This window comes from Prionailurus viverrinus, chromosome E2, assembly GCF_022837055.1.
Source record: "Prionailurus viverrinus isolate Anna chromosome E2, UM_Priviv_1.0, whole genome shotgun sequence".
NCBI classification, from domain to species: Eukaryota; Metazoa; Chordata; class Mammalia; order Carnivora; family Felidae; genus Prionailurus; species Prionailurus viverrinus.
The window spans coordinates 50,367,976-50,385,055 of record NC_062575.1 but is presented as its reverse complement, the minus strand read 5'-3'; the positions used below and the strand labels follow the sequence as shown (position 1 = coordinate 50,385,055).

General features: G+C 39.7%; 1 protein-coding gene and 1 long non-coding RNA gene across 5 annotated transcripts in view; one reads left to right on the top strand and one right to left on the bottom strand.

The window, feature by feature from the left end:
* Positions 1–828: 828 nt before the first annotated feature.
* The window catches only part of ZNF404 (zinc finger protein 404), a 29,725-nt gene continuing 13,473 nt past the window's right edge, over positions 829–17,080 (top strand). Inside the window, exons 1-3 of one of the 4 annotated variants that reach the window (XM_047834860.1) lie at positions 4,635–4,712; positions 5,564–5,647; positions 16,405–16,480. In XM_047834860.1, the coding sequence (XP_047690816.1) occupies positions 16,472–16,480 (9 nt within the window). In that variant the 5' untranslated portion in view covers positions 4,635–4,712; positions 5,564–5,647; positions 16,405–16,471. Of the gene's footprint in view, positions 841–4,593; positions 4,713–5,261; positions 5,648–16,404; positions 16,481–17,080 lie in introns of those variants that run through there. The other 3 variants (XM_047834859.1, XM_047834862.1, XM_047834861.1) reach the window with 3 other exon arrangements.
* On the bottom strand, positions 2,014–4,565 carry LOC125152686 (uncharacterized). Its single transcript, XR_007147267.1, has 2 exons — positions 4,467–4,565; positions 2,014–2,634 (listed from the first exon to the last, which is right to left on the bottom strand). It is a non-coding gene; the product is annotated as an uncharacterized LOC125152686 (long non-coding RNA).

Genomic DNA, 17,080 nt, shown 5'->3' with positions numbered 1-17,080 from the left:
CGAGATCGTGACCTGGCTGAAGTCGGACGCTTAACCGACTGCGCCACCCAGGCGCCCCGAAAAATGTCCTTTTGAATCTGAAAAACTGGAGAAGTTTTCAACTACGATTCCTCCAAAATTTATCTTATACCTCTTTCTTCTCTCCTTCTGGAATTCCAACAACACGTATATTAGGCTTTTTGATACGGGTCCAAAGGTCACTATGGCTCAGTTGAGATTTTTCTAATTTTTCTTTTCCTACTTCAGATTGGATACTTTCTACTGATCACTTTTAAAGTTTACTGAGCTGCCTTCGTCATCTCTATCTGCCATGATGCTCTTTGAATTTTTAAGTTTGCCATTGTATTTTAAAGTTTTAAAATTTCAATATGGTTGTTATTTCTCTCCTGAGAACTTTTATATTTCCATTCATTTCAAGAGTGTTTACTTCTGCTTCATGGAAAATGGTTATAATACTTGCTTTATTATTGTAACAAAATAATCTTTGGTAATTCAAACATCTGGAACATTTAGGGGTTGGCATCTCTTAATTGTCTTTTCCCTTGAAATTGGTCAGATATTCCTGGCTCTTGTGTATCAGGTAATTTTGGATTGTATCCCAGATATTAAAAAATTTTTTTTTTCTTGAGACAGAGACAGCGTGAATGGGGAAGGGCAGAGAGAGAGGGAGACACAGAATCCGAAACAGGCTCCAGGCTCTGAGCTGTCAGCACAGAGCCTGACGCGGGGCTCGAACCCACAAACCACAAGATCATGACCTGAGCCAAAGTCGCATGCCCAACCAACTAAGCCACCCAGGTGCCCTCCCAGACATTTTTAATGAAACATTAAGAGACTGTGGTTCCTATTAAAATCTCTGGAGTATATTAATTTTTTTTGTTTGTTTTAGCAGGCAATCAACTGGATTAGGTTCAAATCACAAAGTCTGCCTCACTTTCTGTATGTGTTGGTTCCAAAATATTGAATATACTGTTTGGGTCTGTCATTCACTAAGCCACTTAGAAATTAGTTGAGTTCTGAGCAATGTCTTTTCTGCACTTCTTTGGGTATATTCTGTGAATGTGCAGCTTATGGGTGACCCTCAAATTTTATCAGTTCATCCACAGAACTAAAGTGTCTCCTTCAGCAATGTCCTCTTCTCAATCTCCTCTTGAACTTTGGATCCTAAAGGCCCTCTTTCAAGTTTATTTGAACCAAAAGATTAGATTCTATCAGAGTTTTAGCCTCATACCCTATCACATATTTCTACACTACCAGATGACAATGTTGGGGTTACAGTGGTGAAAGTGAAACATACATTGGCCATTACTCCCACACTCTACATAAGAAAAGCTCTTTTCTCAGTTCCTGTATCTAGAGAAATGGGTTTTAACTCACGACTTCATATGCACTGACGTTAGTGCAGTTCCACCAATGGTGCTGGCCTTGGGCAGGCACCAGGAAAGGGGCGGAAAAAAAGAAAAAAAGGGGATTACCCCCCCCCCCCATACTCTCAAGTGTCACAGGGGCCCTCTTTTCTAGTGCTTGGGTCAGAAGATAAGCTTCTCTCAGAATTTTTACCTCTCTGTTCTCAGGTGTTTCCCAATTTGGCCAACCATTAGTTTAAAGCCAGGAGATAAAAGGGGGGAATAGTAATAGTAGTAGTAATAATAATAATAATAATAATAATAATAATAATAAATGGATTCACCATGCCACACTAATCGATCTTGAAGTTTTGACTTCCCTCCTTAATCTTCCTGCTATTATTTGCTTTTCAAAGCCCTCAGGTAGTTGCTCTTTGTATTTTTCTCAGAGTTTGATTGTAATCCATGGGGAATATAGGCTGTAGTGGACTTAATCTATCTTAGCTGCACCTGTAATGTTCCATTTATTTTTATACTTTATATTGAACTTATTAAATATGTTACATTTACATATGTTTTAAATTACACAACAAAATGTTATAGTTTTGTTTAAACAGTCATGTGTTTTAAAGGCACTGGGGAAAAAAAAGATAACCCACACATTTACTGTTTTGTGCATACTTCTTTTCTTCCTAAAAATGTTTTCATTTGATATCTTTCCCTTCGGCCTGCAGAAATTCCTTTAGCATTCTTTGTAGTTAAGGTCTTCTGATGATGATAAACTCTCTTTTTAATCTAAAAATATCTTCATTTGGCTCTCGTTATTGAAGGATTTTTTACTGGATGAATAATTTGGGGTTACTCTTTATTTCTTTTCTTTCAGCCCTGTAAGTATGTTGTTCAATTGTCTTCAGTCTTTCAATTTTTTAATGACAAGTCGGCAATCATTTTTGTCATTTATACATCTTCTTTCACAAATCTCTCTTTATATTTGCTTTAAGACAGTTTTATTATGTTGTGCCTCCCTGTAGTTTTCTTTGTTATTCATCCTTCTTAGAGTTCATGGAACTTCTGGGATTTATAAATTTATATTTTTCACTTAATTTTTATTCAAAGGATTACTGTATCCTAGAGGATGGCATTCCAGCCTTGCAAAGTATGGCCTCCAACCTGGCATGTTAGCTGTGTCTTCAAAGGGCCTTTTGATGCTTTATCCGGTTGGCAGTTTTTGGTTGGTATAATATATAATACCGTGGAACATACGGTCATGAGTCCACTCCTGCATCTCCTTTAGAGAAAAGTAGGTTCCTGGTTAGATGGAATGTTATTGGGATCCATGACAACAGTCAAAAGCTCTGTAAGCCTTCATATGCTAGGGCTAGCTGAAGAATTTGTGGACAGGAAAGGTAAACCCATAATCAGAATATGTGTTAATTCCTGTCCAGTGTGGAAGCAGTTCTGCTTTGCCACCAAATGGTTGATTGGTCTCCTTGAGGGACTATGTCATATCTGGGATTCCGAATTTGTCTCTGTTGCTAGCAAGTTGAATATATGGTGGTATTAATAGTTACATCATTTTTGGTAAATGAAAGCCCATGTTGTTTGGCCCAGAGGTAGCTTCTATCCCTGCCACCATAGTGCCACAATTAGTAAAACATGACAAGACTAAATGATATTAACTGACCGCAACATTTTGTCTACCTGATCTGGTGTCGCTCACACATGCTCTCTGGTGGGTACTAACATGAAATACAAGGTTGTTTACATACACTTCATGCCTACTACCATGTCTCTCCACAACCCTCTTCCTCAGACCTCCTTTTCCTTGGTCTTCTAATACTGTTCTTCTCAAATATCTTACCAATTGACAATCCATGTACCGCTGCACATGAGTTTATATACGTTCTAACTTTAGGTCACTTATCCTTTCACACGAAGTGGGTCACCAGATAGACTGATAAATTTCCTACTCCACAGGGAGAATTTTCATTTGTCACTGTTCTTCAGGGCCACTCCTGAATGGGGTGATGGTATCCTGCCCATCTATTCCTGGCTTGCATATTGAATGAACACATACATGAAATCAAACTCAGGATTTCTCCTCTTCTATCTGCTGGTCATAAATGATCCCCCAGGAAGCCATGTACACACATGAGCTGAGGGAGAGGTGCTGATGCAACCATGGTGAATGAAATGGAAACAGGGTTACACACTGAGGTAGCTTGCTTGTGCACTCTGGTCCTGATCATACTTGATTCCAGATGTACCACTTTCATCTACAATGTTATGACCTAGTGAGTCTGAGAGAACCCAACTCACAATGGACAGTTATAGCCACTATAGGAGCTACACCCTATAGGAGATGCATACTTAAGTATTTAGTATTGTATTTAAAAATGGAAAGAAATAGGGCCGCTTTGACCTAAACGTTCATTTTTAATTCTGATTTTAAAAGAATTTTTTTTTGGTGGGCCTCCAAAAGTATTGTGGGCCCTAGGCATTTTGCCACCTTGCCTCATGGATGAGTTGGCCCTGCTAGGACACCTCTTGGACAGAAGTCAGTCAGAGTCGACGTTAATAGAAAGACAACTTACTGGGCACGAGGAATTTTGGGACGGAGATGTAGGCGTAAGGAAGAACAGGGCTTAATAAATTTTATACAGCCTTAAAATCTGAAAAACAAACCACTTTTGCAACCAAAGTAACAAGGTCTGAATCACACACAAAAACACAAGCGCGCGCGTGCGCGCGCGCGCGCGCACACACACACATACACACACACACACACACACACACACACACACACACACACACACACACACAGTACAGACGCACAGTGGGTTCCAGTGTCACGGAGAATGAAAACCCAAACACACCTACACACACCGAGGCATTGTTTCTTTAAAACAAACGCATACTTAACACCCGCGGTGGTCCTGGCTCTACTGCAGGCGCAGGTGCCACCCTTGGGGCGCGAAGGACGAAAGTCCAGGCCCCCTCACAGAGCTCGCACCTAAGGAACTATGGTACCCAGGAGCCTGCTACCTCCACTTCCCGCCTGCAGGGTCGAGGCCCGGGAGTCCGCATGCCCTTGCTCCGCGTCCTACAGCCAGGACTTACATCCCACTCGCCTTCTCCACCCATGCGGGACCACCTGAGATCACCGCCCTCCACGGGTCCGCTTCTCTTGAGCCGCGCGCAGGCGCACGCCTGCGCCTGCGCACTCTGAGCACAGGCGCCGGCACCGCCCGCTCCCTGCTGCCTGGCTGCTCCCGCTGGACTGCATTTCCCAGAAGCCACCGGGCTCGCATCCCCCTCGACCCCTGAGACCTTTTCCGGTGTCCAAACAGCTGTGGTCCCTACGTGGTGAGTAAGACCTATCCAAAGATAAAAATCAGCGGAGGCTTCCGCACTCTGACCAGAGCGGGACGCAACCCGCGGAGGGGATGAGAGGCTCTCCAGAAGAAAACAATCCGGGAGATGACAGGGCGTGTAGAGCCAGGAGTCTCAGGCCTGTGTCTGCGCGAGCAGCAGAGATTTGTGTGCCCCTGAGATGCGTGTGTGTGTGTGTGTGTGTGTGTGTGTGTGTGTGTGTGTGTGACAGCGTGTCTCCGTGACGTCGTCTGCGTTTGCATGTCAGTGACAGATACTTGATTTGTGCTTATTTAACTTCATGGCTTATGGGTGACCGACGGTTGTGTGGCCGTGTGGGTTGTCATTGGAACGCACGGCTCTAGGCTCCGCGGATCCTCCGCCCTGTGTCCTCACAGCCACTTGGGGACGGCCGCAGATAAAAGAGGGAAGCCAGATTCGGGGCCTTAGAATGGAAGAATGGAGAATTACAGCAAGGTCACACAGATCTGATCTTGAGATGAGATTTTTTTTTTTTTTTTGGAAGCTCGATGTGGCCCCAAGGCAGGCTTTTGGCAAGACCTGATGAGGTCCCAGGAGTAGGAGTAGGATCCCCCCTGGAAGCTCCTAGAGGTCACCTACATGTTTCCTAACCACAGCATTTCCAGAACTCCGGCCCCAGGAACATGCTGTGAATTGGAGATAGATTCCACCCGAGACGTCAGTGATCCTGGCCTCTCACATACTGGGAAGGTCAACACTGCCTTTCTACTCCCAGTCTGGTTGTGTGTGTGGGACTGGTGTTAGAAGTTACTGTGCTATCCAAGAAAATCCTGATGTCTCATGATTGCTTTCTCTTTTCCCAGTGCTGCCAGTCTCTTAAAAAAAAAAAAAAAAAGATACTGAGAGCAAAAAGAATTTTTGTTACACATCTAAAATTTAAAGTTCAGGTGAGTTTGTATATCCTCATTATTCATAAAATGCACTTTAATTGTAAAGTTATGAGACCCTTTCTTTTCCTTCTTCTGAAATGTCCTGCCTAACAGTGACATTATCTGTGAATTGTGTGTGAGGTCATGCAGGTGGATCGTCCTTCTCAGGACCCCCAAGCCCTTCTCCCCATAATTTAATCTGTTGCCTACCTTTAGCTATTATGTTTCTAATTTTTGATTACCAACTAAATTAGTCTATAGTGAACATCATTATGCATAGATCTTTATGTCCTTTTACAGTCATTCCCTAAGGATAAATTTCTAGTTTTGAAATTTGAGTCAAATATCAGATATTTACAATATATCCATATGCTTGTACTCGTTGGAATACAATGACAAAAAGATATAGTTGCTATCCTCAAATTACTTGTCATCCAGTAAGGAAATGAAATCAAAGTAGGAATAAGATAGACTATGTGAGAGGCCATTAGGAGAAATTCAGGTGATCTGCTTTAGGAGTTCACAGGAAGAGACACCATTCTGTCTCTAGCAGCCCTGTCACAATATGATCACATTATGCCAACTCCCTTGTGTCACCTTACCACACTTTGTTTATCCATTCTTGTGACAACGGGTTGTTTTCCGCATTTGACTGTTAGGAATAAACCTTCTATGAACACTCTTGTACAAGGCTTCATGTGGACATCTGTTCTCGGTTTTCCTGGGTATGTACTTATGGGCGGAAGTGATTGACTTCATTTACTCTCCACTGCAAAGTATAGTTACTTTTCAAACTGGCCGTCACTTGATATTGTTAATCGTTTTCATTTTAGTCCATTCTGATAGATGCACAGTAGTATCTCATTGTGATTTTAATTAGCATTTTCTGATAAGTGGTTATGTAATATCTTTTCATATGATACTGTCCATTTTGATATACTCTTACTAAGTATTCAAATCTTTTGTCCATTTTTGGGTCTGTTTTTTGCCATTTTCCTGTTGATTTGTAGGAATTATATACATATTGAATACAAGTCCTTTGTGTGTGTATGTAAGCATATGTATGCCTGTGTGTGTGTGTGTGTGTGTGTGTGTGTGTGTGTACAGAGACAGAAAAAGAAAGAATATCTTTCATTAGCCTAGAGCTTCTTACTCACTTTATTAATGATATCTTATAATGAAGAGAAGTTCTTAATTTTAACCGGTCTTTCTTTACGGTTATTGCGTCTTTGTTCTGTTTAAAACATCTTTTCCTGGGGAAGAAGGGACAGCTCTTCCTTACGGTAGAATTCCAGGTGTTGAGTGTAGAAGGGAAGAGGGAGACAGAAAATGCCAATTAGGCAAACACCACAGAAATAGTTGTTTCAGACACAATCAACTGATAGATGCTGACACTAGTGGGTGAAAATTTGAGGAGAGAAAGGATTTGTAGTGTCAAAATATTTCCCACGCTGCCTATTGACTACAAAGGGAAAGATAGTAACTTTACAGTGGGGAAACCCAGCAGAAAGCAGTCTAATCAAGTGTTCAAGGTTAACCTCACCAGTAATAAGGCATTGGCATCATGGGCCCTTTCTTACGGTGTGAAGAGAAGGACACAGCATCATTGTGGTACTGCCAAAAATACGTGACCTCACTCCAATCATGAAAATATTAGAAAAACCAAGTGGGGGGACATTTGACAAAATAATTGGTATTCCCCCCAAGATGGCAAGGTCATGAAGATAGGTGCGGTAGACAGACTCTATGGTGACCGCTCGATTCCTGCCTGCTGGTGTCTGTGCCATTGTATAATCCCCACCCCTGGAATACAAGCTGAGCGTCTGACTTGCTTTCAACCAAGAGAAAATAGCAAATGTGAGGGGATGTCACTCCTGTGATAAAGTTACATTATGGTCAAAGTAATGGTATGTCACTGTTGTGGTTATATCATGTCGTGGAAGACTCCGTTATAGCAGACTAGAGCTAGACTCTCCTTGAGGGCTTGATGTAGTAAGCGGCCATGCGGGAGAAGCCCATTTGCCAGAAACGCAGGTGGCCTCTAGGACCTGAGGGTGTCCACCAGGTGACAGCCAGCAAAACGCTGGGGCCCTCAGTCGTATAGCTGCAAAGAAATGAATTCTGCCAACAATCCGAATGAACTCTGAAGTGGGTTCTTCCCCAGGTGAACCTCTGAATGAGAACACAGCCCAGCCAACACCTTGTTTGCAATTTATGAGATCAGCCTAAGGAGGGCATCCTGCTAAACTGTGTGCAAACTCTGGGTCCACAGAAATTGTGAGATGATAAATATGTGTTGTTGTAAGCTAAACTTGTGGTGGTTTGTTATGGCAGCAGTTGAAAACTATTACCGTGAGGAGACCATGGAGATTGGAAGAGACTAAGGACAAATAGTAGCTAAATGCAATGTGGGATCACGTATAGGATCCTGGAAAAGAAAAGGACATTAGTGTGAAAAACCGGTGATATTTGAATAAGATGTGCCATCTCTAGTATTGTCCCACTGTTAATCTCCTGGTTTTGATTACTGTCCTATGTAAGATGTTAACATTGGGGTGAGGGGGAAAAAGAACTCTCTGTACTATTGGAACTTTTCGCTAAGTCTAAAATAAGTAAAAATAGAAATTAAACTAAAAACGGGGGGAAATTTTGCACATCCATAATCTTGAAGATATCTTCTTATTCTTTCAGAAGGGTCATTGTTTCAGTTTTCAAACTTCGGCATATGATCCATCTTGAATTTATATCTCTATGTAGTAGAATCAGGGTCAAAATCATTTTTTTGCACACAGACACTCAATTGCTCAGGCACCATTTGTTGAAAAAGACTATCCTTTCTGATTTATATTGCAATCAGACTTTTTTGAAAAATGTGACTATATATGTGCAAGTCTCTGTCTGGAATCTGTTTTTTTTTTTTTTTTTTGCAACTTTTTATTTATTTATTTATTTGTTTTTGGGACAGAGAGAGACAGAGCATGAACGGGGGAGGGGCAGAGAGAGAGGGAGACACAGAATCGGAAACAGGCTCCAGGCTCTGAGCCATCAACCCAGAGCCTGATGCGGGGCTCGAACTCACGGACCGCGTGATCGTGACCTGGCCAAAGTTGGACGCTTAACCCACTGCGCCACCCAGGCGCCCCATCTGGAATCTGTTCTATTGGTCTGTTTGCCAATCCTGTGTAACTGTCACTGTTTTAATTACAGTAGCTTTCTGTCATGTCTTGATATCTAGTAATGTGGTTTTGACAACTTTGTTCTTCAGAATTGCCTGGACTATTCTGGGTTCTTTGCATTTCCATATAAATGTAGAACAAGTTTGTTAATTTTCTGTCTTTTTTTTTTAATATAACTTGTCAAATTGGCTGTTAATTTTCTTTAAAAAAATATCCTGCTGATATTGTTGGAGTTGCATTGAATCATTAGATCAATTTAGAGAGAACTAAAAGTTAAAATTGAGTCTTCCAATTCTTTAACATAGAATATGTTTCCATTTGTTTAATTGTTAATTTCTTAATGTTTTGTTGTTTTCAGTCTAAAAGTCTTGTACCTCTTTTGTTAGGTTTTTCCAAAGTGTTGTATTTTTTAGTTTTTTTTTCATAAACTGTTGGGATTTTGAAATTTCATTTTCCAGTAACTTTGCTTTAATACAATTAATTGTTTTATACTTTGACCTTTTATTCAACAATCTTGCTAATGAATTCATTTATCCTAATAGTTTGTAGAACTGAATTTTTTTCAGTGTTCAAAACCATGTTATCTGCAAACAAAGATGGCTTTACTTTTTTTTTTTCCAATCTTACCTTTCATTTCACTTTTTTTTTCTTTACGGTACTGGATAGGTCTTGTAGTATAAAATCTAATGGAACTGGTAAGAATGGACAACCTTACCTTGTTTCTGAACTCAGAAGGCCAGCGACCCATATTTCACCTCTCATATAATGGTAGCTGTGGTTTTATTCTGTAGATTCCCTTTATCAAATTAAAGAAGTTCCCTTCTTTTCCTAGTTTGCCGAGAATTTTTATCATGAACTGTGGTTGAATATTATCAAAGATTCTCCATCTGACAAAATGTATGAATGGCTTCCTCCTTTATTTTTTAAGTTTGGAAGTTTACATTGATTTTTTGAAAATTAAATGACCTTTGTATTTCTACATTAAATCCTTCTCATCATCTATTATCACTGGTACTATTTGGTTTACTATGCTTCCTAATATTTGGTTTAATATGCTTCCATCTATGTTCATGAGAGAGATATGCTGTAATTTTCATTTCTTGTGATTAATATCCCTGTCAGGTTTTGATACTACAGTTATGCCTCATGACATGGTCCATTTTTTTTCTGTTTTCTAGAAGATACTGAGTTTTACTAGTATTTTTAATTCCTTCGGTGTTTGGGAGAATTTGCCACTAAAGCCTCTGGGCCTGACATTTTATGGGAAGTTCCTTAATAAAGGTTTTATTTCTTTTTTTTTTTTTAATGTTTGTTTATTTCTGAGAGAGAGAGAGAGAGAGAGAGAGAGAGAGAGAGACTCTTTCTGGGGAGGGACAGAGAGAGAGGGAGACACAGAATCCAAAGCAGGCTCCAGGCTCTGAGCTGTCAGTACAGAGCCCAACATGGGGCTCAAACTCACGAACCCAGTGAGATCATGACCTGAGCCAAAGTCGGACACTTGACTGACTGAGCCAGCCAGGTGCCCCAAAGATTTTCTTTCTTTAGTAAATACAACAATATTCAGAATTTCCATTTCTTTTATCAGTTCAGTTAAATTTATTTCAAGGAATTTTATTATTATTTTTTTTTTTTTTTTGAGACAGAGAGAGACAGAGCATGAACAGGGGAGGGGCAGAGAGAGAGGGAAACACAGAATCGGAAGCAGGCTCCAGGCTCTGAGCCATCAGCCCAGAGCCCGACGTGGGGCTCAAACTCACGGACCACGAGATCGTGACCTGAGCTGAAGTCGGCCGCTTAACCGACTGAGCCACCCAGGCGCCCCATCAAGGAATTTTAAAATGTCATCTACATTTTCAAGTTTATTGGCATAAAGTTGTTCATGAAATTCTGTCATCAATTTAATGTCTATAATATATGTAGTGATACCTCCTTTCATATTCCTGATATTGGCATTTATATTCTAGACCAGTATAGCTAGAGGCTTATCAATATTATCTCTTCAATGAAATAGTTTTTGGCTTTATTCATTTTTCTCTGTTGTATATGTGGGTTTTTTATGTCACTGGTTTCTAAATTTGCTTTTCTTTTTCTAGCTTCCAAAGGTAGATCATTGATTTTTAACCTTTATACTTTGATAATACATACATTTATGTTTAGCTGAAGGGGGTCAAAGAGTGTAAAGAAAGAATAACCTAAGTGGACAATTATTACAAATGCTCATGCTGTCCACTGGGAGAAAATAAATTCCAGATTTATTAGCATTGACATAATTTGACACAGGGTTTCCATCGTAATTTCATTACTAATTTACTTGCTTTGTCAACATATCTGTAGTACATCTAACAACTATGATGGAGATTAAACAATGAATGGCATTTATCTGCAGCATTTATTAAAAAAAAAAAACATAGGTAAAAAATGTTGGGCGTCTGGGTGGCTCAGTCAGTTAAATGTCTGACCTCAGCTCACTTAGGTCACGATCTCATGGTTCGTGGGTTCGAAACCTCGCATCAGGCTCTATGCTGACAACCCAGAGCCTGGAGCCTGCTTTGGATTCTGTGTCTCCCTCTCCTTGCCCCTCCCCCATTCACGCTCTGTCTCTGTCTTTCTCTTAAAAATAAATAAACATTAAAAAAAATTTTTTAAGGTAAAAAATATCTTTGTAAGTATTGGTTTGGTTGCATCTGACAAGTTGTGTTATATCATACTCTCAGGATCATTCAGGTCTGGTTTCCATTATGATTTGTTTTTTGACCTGTATTTATTTAGAAGTGAACTTTTTATATTTGGAAACATTTGAGAAATACCTGTTTTTAAGTTCTAAGTTAATTCCAGAGGCTTCAGAATATATGCATTCTTTTTTGATATTAATCATTTGAAATTTATAGATGCTTGTTTTATGGCCCAGAATATTCTGATAAATACACTGTGAGCATTTGAAAAGAATGTGTATATAGTCTATAGTTTGGGAGTACAATGTTCAATTAGGTCAATTTGATTACTCCTGTTCAAAGTTTTATGGCTTGTTTATTTTTTTTTCTCTTCCTGTCATTGGTTACCAATGGAGGGTATTAAAATCTCAAACTTTTGAAAGGGTATTAAAATCTTAAACTATCCTTTAATTCTGTTGGCTTTCCTATACATATTTTATTTATTTATTTTAATCTTTTAAGTTTATTTATTTATTTTGAGAGAGTGAGCGAGCAAGGGAGGGGCAGAGAGAGAGGGAGAGAGAGAACCACAGGCAGGCTCTGCACTGTCAGCACAGAGCCCAATGTGGGGCTCGAACTCACAAACTGTGAGATCATGACCTGAGCTGAAACGAAGAGTTGAACACTTACCAACTGAGCCACCCAGGCGCCCCTCGCTTTATATATTTTAAAGCTGTGTTATTAGGTACATAAGAAATGTAAGACTCCCATTTTGTTCTTGTTGAATTGTACAACATGTCACTTATAATGCTGCTTGCATTGAAGCCTATTGTATCTGTTATTAATATACTAACATCAGCATTCTTCTAATTAATATCTAATACATTTTTCCACTCTTTTATCTTTAATATGTCTGTGTCTTTATGTTTCAAATGTATCTCTTATAAGCAGCATAATTGATCCTGTTGTTCTTTTCAATCTAATCTGACAATCTTAGCTTTTAAATGCAATGTTTAGTACATTTATATTTCACTATAATTACTGATAGAGTTTGATTTAAGTCTGTAATCTTGGGATATATTTTGTTTGTCCTACTCATTCTCATTTCCTGTCTTATTTTCAATTAATCAAGTATTTTTTATTATTTCATTTTATCTCTCTGTTAGGTTTTTCTGGTTGTACATCTTTGTATAATTCTTTAATTCTTTGTATAATTCTATAATTCTTTAACTGAGCTGTTTTTGACTGCATCTTTAATATAGTCTCCTTTAGATTAGGGCTTTTACTACCTACCAAATAATGTGAGACCATTTTAAGTTTAACTCCATTTATGGTGTTACTGTCATTTCTTCTTCATTACAAGCCCCACAAGTGTTATTATTTTTGTTGCTTTAAAACAGTCCATTTGTGGGGCGCCTGGGTGGCGCAGTCGGTTGGGCGTCCGACTTCAGCCAGGTCACGATCTCGCGGTCCGTGGGTTCGAGCCCCGCGTCAGGCTCTGGGCTGATGGCTCAGAGCCTGGAGCCTGTTTCCGATTCCGTGTCTCCCTCTCTCTGCCCCTCCCCCGTTCATGCTCTGTCTCTCTCTGTCCCAAAAATAAATAAACATTGAAAAAAAAAATTAAAAAAAAAAAAGTAAAACAGTCCATTTGTTTAGTCATATTATTCATATATATACTGCCCTTTTTGTACATCCACACTTCCATCCGGGATTACTTGCCTTTAGCCTGATTGCTGTCCTTTAGTATTTCTTGCATTGTGGGTCTGTTAATAAGAAATTCTCTAAGCTTTTGTTAGAAAAGGCCTCTTTCACTTTCATTTCTTTTGTAACTGTTTATCTATTTATTTTGAGAGAGAGAGAGCAAGCAAGGGGGGAAGGGGCAGAAGAGAGGGAGAGAGAAAAATCCCAAGCAGGCTCCACGCTGTGAGCGCAGAGCCCCATGCAGGGCTCCATCCCGCGAACCATGAGATCATGATCTGAGCCAGAATCAAGAGTTAGATGCTTAATTGACTGATCCACCTAGGCGCCCCTCACTTTCATTTCTGAACAATATTTTCTTCAGGTATAAAATTCACAGTTGTCATATTTTTCTTTCAACACTTTAAAGATCTGATTCCATTCTTAGGCTACTATAATTTCTGTTGAGAAATGAACTCTTTCTCTTGTTGTGTTCTTATAACTGATATCCTTTAACAACATACTATTAAGATAATGTTTTTAAACTTTGTTTTTCAGTTGTTTGGCCATGCTGTGCCTAGGTATGGATTTGCGCATTTTATCTGGTTAGGTTTGATGAGTTTTTTGATTCATACATCAAAGCATTTCACGAGATTTGTGATGTTTTTGTCCATTGCTTCTTCAAGTAAATTTCCTGTCTTATTTTTTTAGGTGTTCAATCTCATGTCTTGACTATCTCTTGTATTTCTCTTACATTCTGCTCTGTTCTTTCCTTTTTTCTCTCTGCATAAGATTATTGTTAATTTGACTTTACATTGACAATTCAATACATTCTTAATTTTCAGTATTCTATTCTTAATAAAATGTTCATGTGAATCTCTTAAGATTCTAAATCTCTATTGATATGCTTCATTTTGCAGTCTGACTGAGCCAGCCAGGTGAACCCCCCTCCCCCACTTTTTTTAAGTAAGCTCTACACTCAACATGGAGCTTGAATTCACAACCCTGATATCAGTAGTCATGTGATCTACCAGTTGAACCCATTTTGCATCCCATTTTGCCCATATTTTTCTTTATTTTTTTGAGCATCTTAATATAATGTTTTTAAGTCCTTGTCTATTAGCTTCACTATGTAGATAATCTCTGGATCTGTTTATACTGAGATTTTTTTCTGTTGATTATCAGTAGCCTTCTCCTGTTTCTTTGCATGTTTAATAATTTTTATTGTATGCTGGCATTGTGGATAATATACAGACTCTGGATTAGGCTATCTTCCTTTAATGAGTTTACTTAAGGGTTTCTCATTAAAAAAATTTTTTTTTACCGTTTATTTATTTTTGAGACAGAGGGGGACAGAGCATGAGCAGGGGAGGGGCAGAGAGAGAGGGAGACACAGAATCTAAAAGAGGCTCCAGGCTCTGAGCTGTCAGCCCAGAGCCCGACACAGGGCTTGAACTCGCGGACCACAAGATCATGACCTGAGCCTAAGTCGGACGCTTAACCGACTGAGCCATCCAGGTGCCCCAAGGATTTCTCAGTCTTAATGCTGTTGATATTTTCAGCTAGATAATTCTTTGTTGTGGGGAGGAGGGGGCTTTCCTGTACATTACAGGATGTTTCACAGCACCTCTGGTTCTCTACTCACTAGAAACAATAGCAGCCCTTTCCATATTTTGACAACCAAATATGTCTTCAGACATTCCTAAATGTTCCCCTGTTGAGAACCAATGGTCTGTACAGTCATTTTCAAAGTCTCCTTCACTTTCCATTGCATGAACACACTATAATTTATGTAATTGACCATCTATCTAAGTACCTTTAGATTTAGTACCTTTAGATTTCTCTCCAGTTTTTTCTTTTAATTTTAACTAGTATCTATAATATTCCTTTATACATCTCTAGGCACATTTTACAGTTATTTCCTTTGGATGGAAACTCACAAATGGCCTTTCATGGCTAAATTCTTATGGAAAATTTTACTTACATGTCTCAACTGCACTAGGTTTTCAGAAGTCCACAGGACACCATAAGAATGCTCTTAGGGCACCTGGGTGGCTGTTGAGCATCTGACTCTTGATTTCGGCTCAGGTTATGATCCCACTGTCATGGGATTGAGTGCTATATCAGGCTCCTCACTGAACAGAGAATCCCTGCTTGGGATTCTCTCTCTCTTCCTCTGTTCCTCTCCTGTGCTTGCGTGTTCTCTCTCTCGCTCTCACTCTCTCTCTAATTAAAAAAAAAAATGTTCTTTTCCCCACAACCTTACTGTATGTGGTACATCATCAACCTTTGAAATCCAACAATTGAATACCTGTAAATGTTAGTACCTTATTGCTTAAAAAACATCTGTTTAGTAAATCTTTTGATAGGTGAAGTTTTAATTACCTATTCTTAGGTTTCACACAAGGGAACAAAAAATCTGGGTTTCAAAGGCAATAGTTGGGGGGAAAAGTTGGCCCTATAATTATAGAAATTAAATTCAAAACATATCACTTCTACTTATTGTTCGTGATATAGGGAAAAAGGCTTTAATTAAATGTTAACGTGTACACACTACCTATCACGTAAGGTTGCAAAAATCTGTATGTTGCTGTGTGGTTTCAGTAAGCAGGAATTCACTCCTCTCTTGTGGGTACTGGGTGGGTCGGGAGCTGCGGGCACAGGCAAGGACTTGTGCCAGCAAAGTAGATCCTGATAGGGAAATCCAGGTTGGTCAACCCAGAGGATCTTAGAAGTCAAAGTTTTGGCTTAGGGGAAAGACTTCACATGGGCAGGCAGTTTTACAGTGGTCAAGGTTTCCAGGTTTGTCTCTACTGTTTTCTGTCCTTGGTGCAAAAGATTTTATGTCCAGGCCCATGAAGGATAAAGGTTGTTGCAGATTGTGTTGTATGACTTGGTCTTTACCCTGGAACATAGGCCTGGATGGGGGAGGATCTATTCAGAATCACTGAACAACCCAGGCAGGGTTCAGTTGGCTTGGTAAGAATGAAAAATAAGGCACTGTGGGTGTCCGAATCGAGCTTTGGTGCAAGAGTGCCCCTGTTCTGTATCCACTCTTGTGTGGCTTGTATCTGTAGGTATGGGGAAGGGCTTGGGTTTCTCTGGACTTCTCATATCCCCTGATGTGTGTTAATGTGTTTGGGAGGGTGGAGAGTGGGAAAGAACAGTGGGAAGCAGAAATAAAGAAGAAAAAAGAAAGGTTCTCCTACCTTAAATAATTTTTGGAGTTCCGAGATACACAAGGTCTCAAGGCCTCTTTTTCCTCTCTCAGCTCTGGCTTCTCTGAACTCAGCTTCCCTAGTAGAGGAAACCTGAGGAAGACAGGTGGTTTGAAAACCATGGCCCAGGTAGGTGTCTCTATCCTGAAATACTATGATTTTTAGCTCATATAAAACTTTCATTCTTTATCCCCAATCCCCCTATCTAGGAAAGTTGTATCTCTGACCCTATTTCATGGTTTCTCCCCTTACAGAGAAAGATGATGTCCTCCTCATTTGCTCCTTTTTTTTTTTTAGAACTGATTTCAGTTATTCATCAAATAATTCATTTATCTTCTATGTGTTCAGTCTTCTCTCGAGAGCATTGTTAAAGGAGTGAAAGAGTAAAGTACCTGGAAGGAAGTATTTGAGCTTCCCTTATCAGGTTTGTGGTTTCATGAGATAGAAGTGATGGTCCTATTTGATCACAGGAGGGTACACTTTCTCCATAGTTTTCCAGGGAGGTAAGGGAGAATTGGGTTAGGAATGTTCTCAGGGCCAGGTGTGAGATGAAACCTCAGCTTTGAAAAGCTTTTCAGTTTGGGTAGAAATGGTATTGGTGCCGAGAGACAGACAGACAGACAGACAGACAGACATCAGGGCCCTGGCTAAGGAATCACTGAGAACTGAATACGGTAGTAAGGTCCATTTTGTATTGGAAGATAAATAGCTGGTCTTGAGTCAATCAGT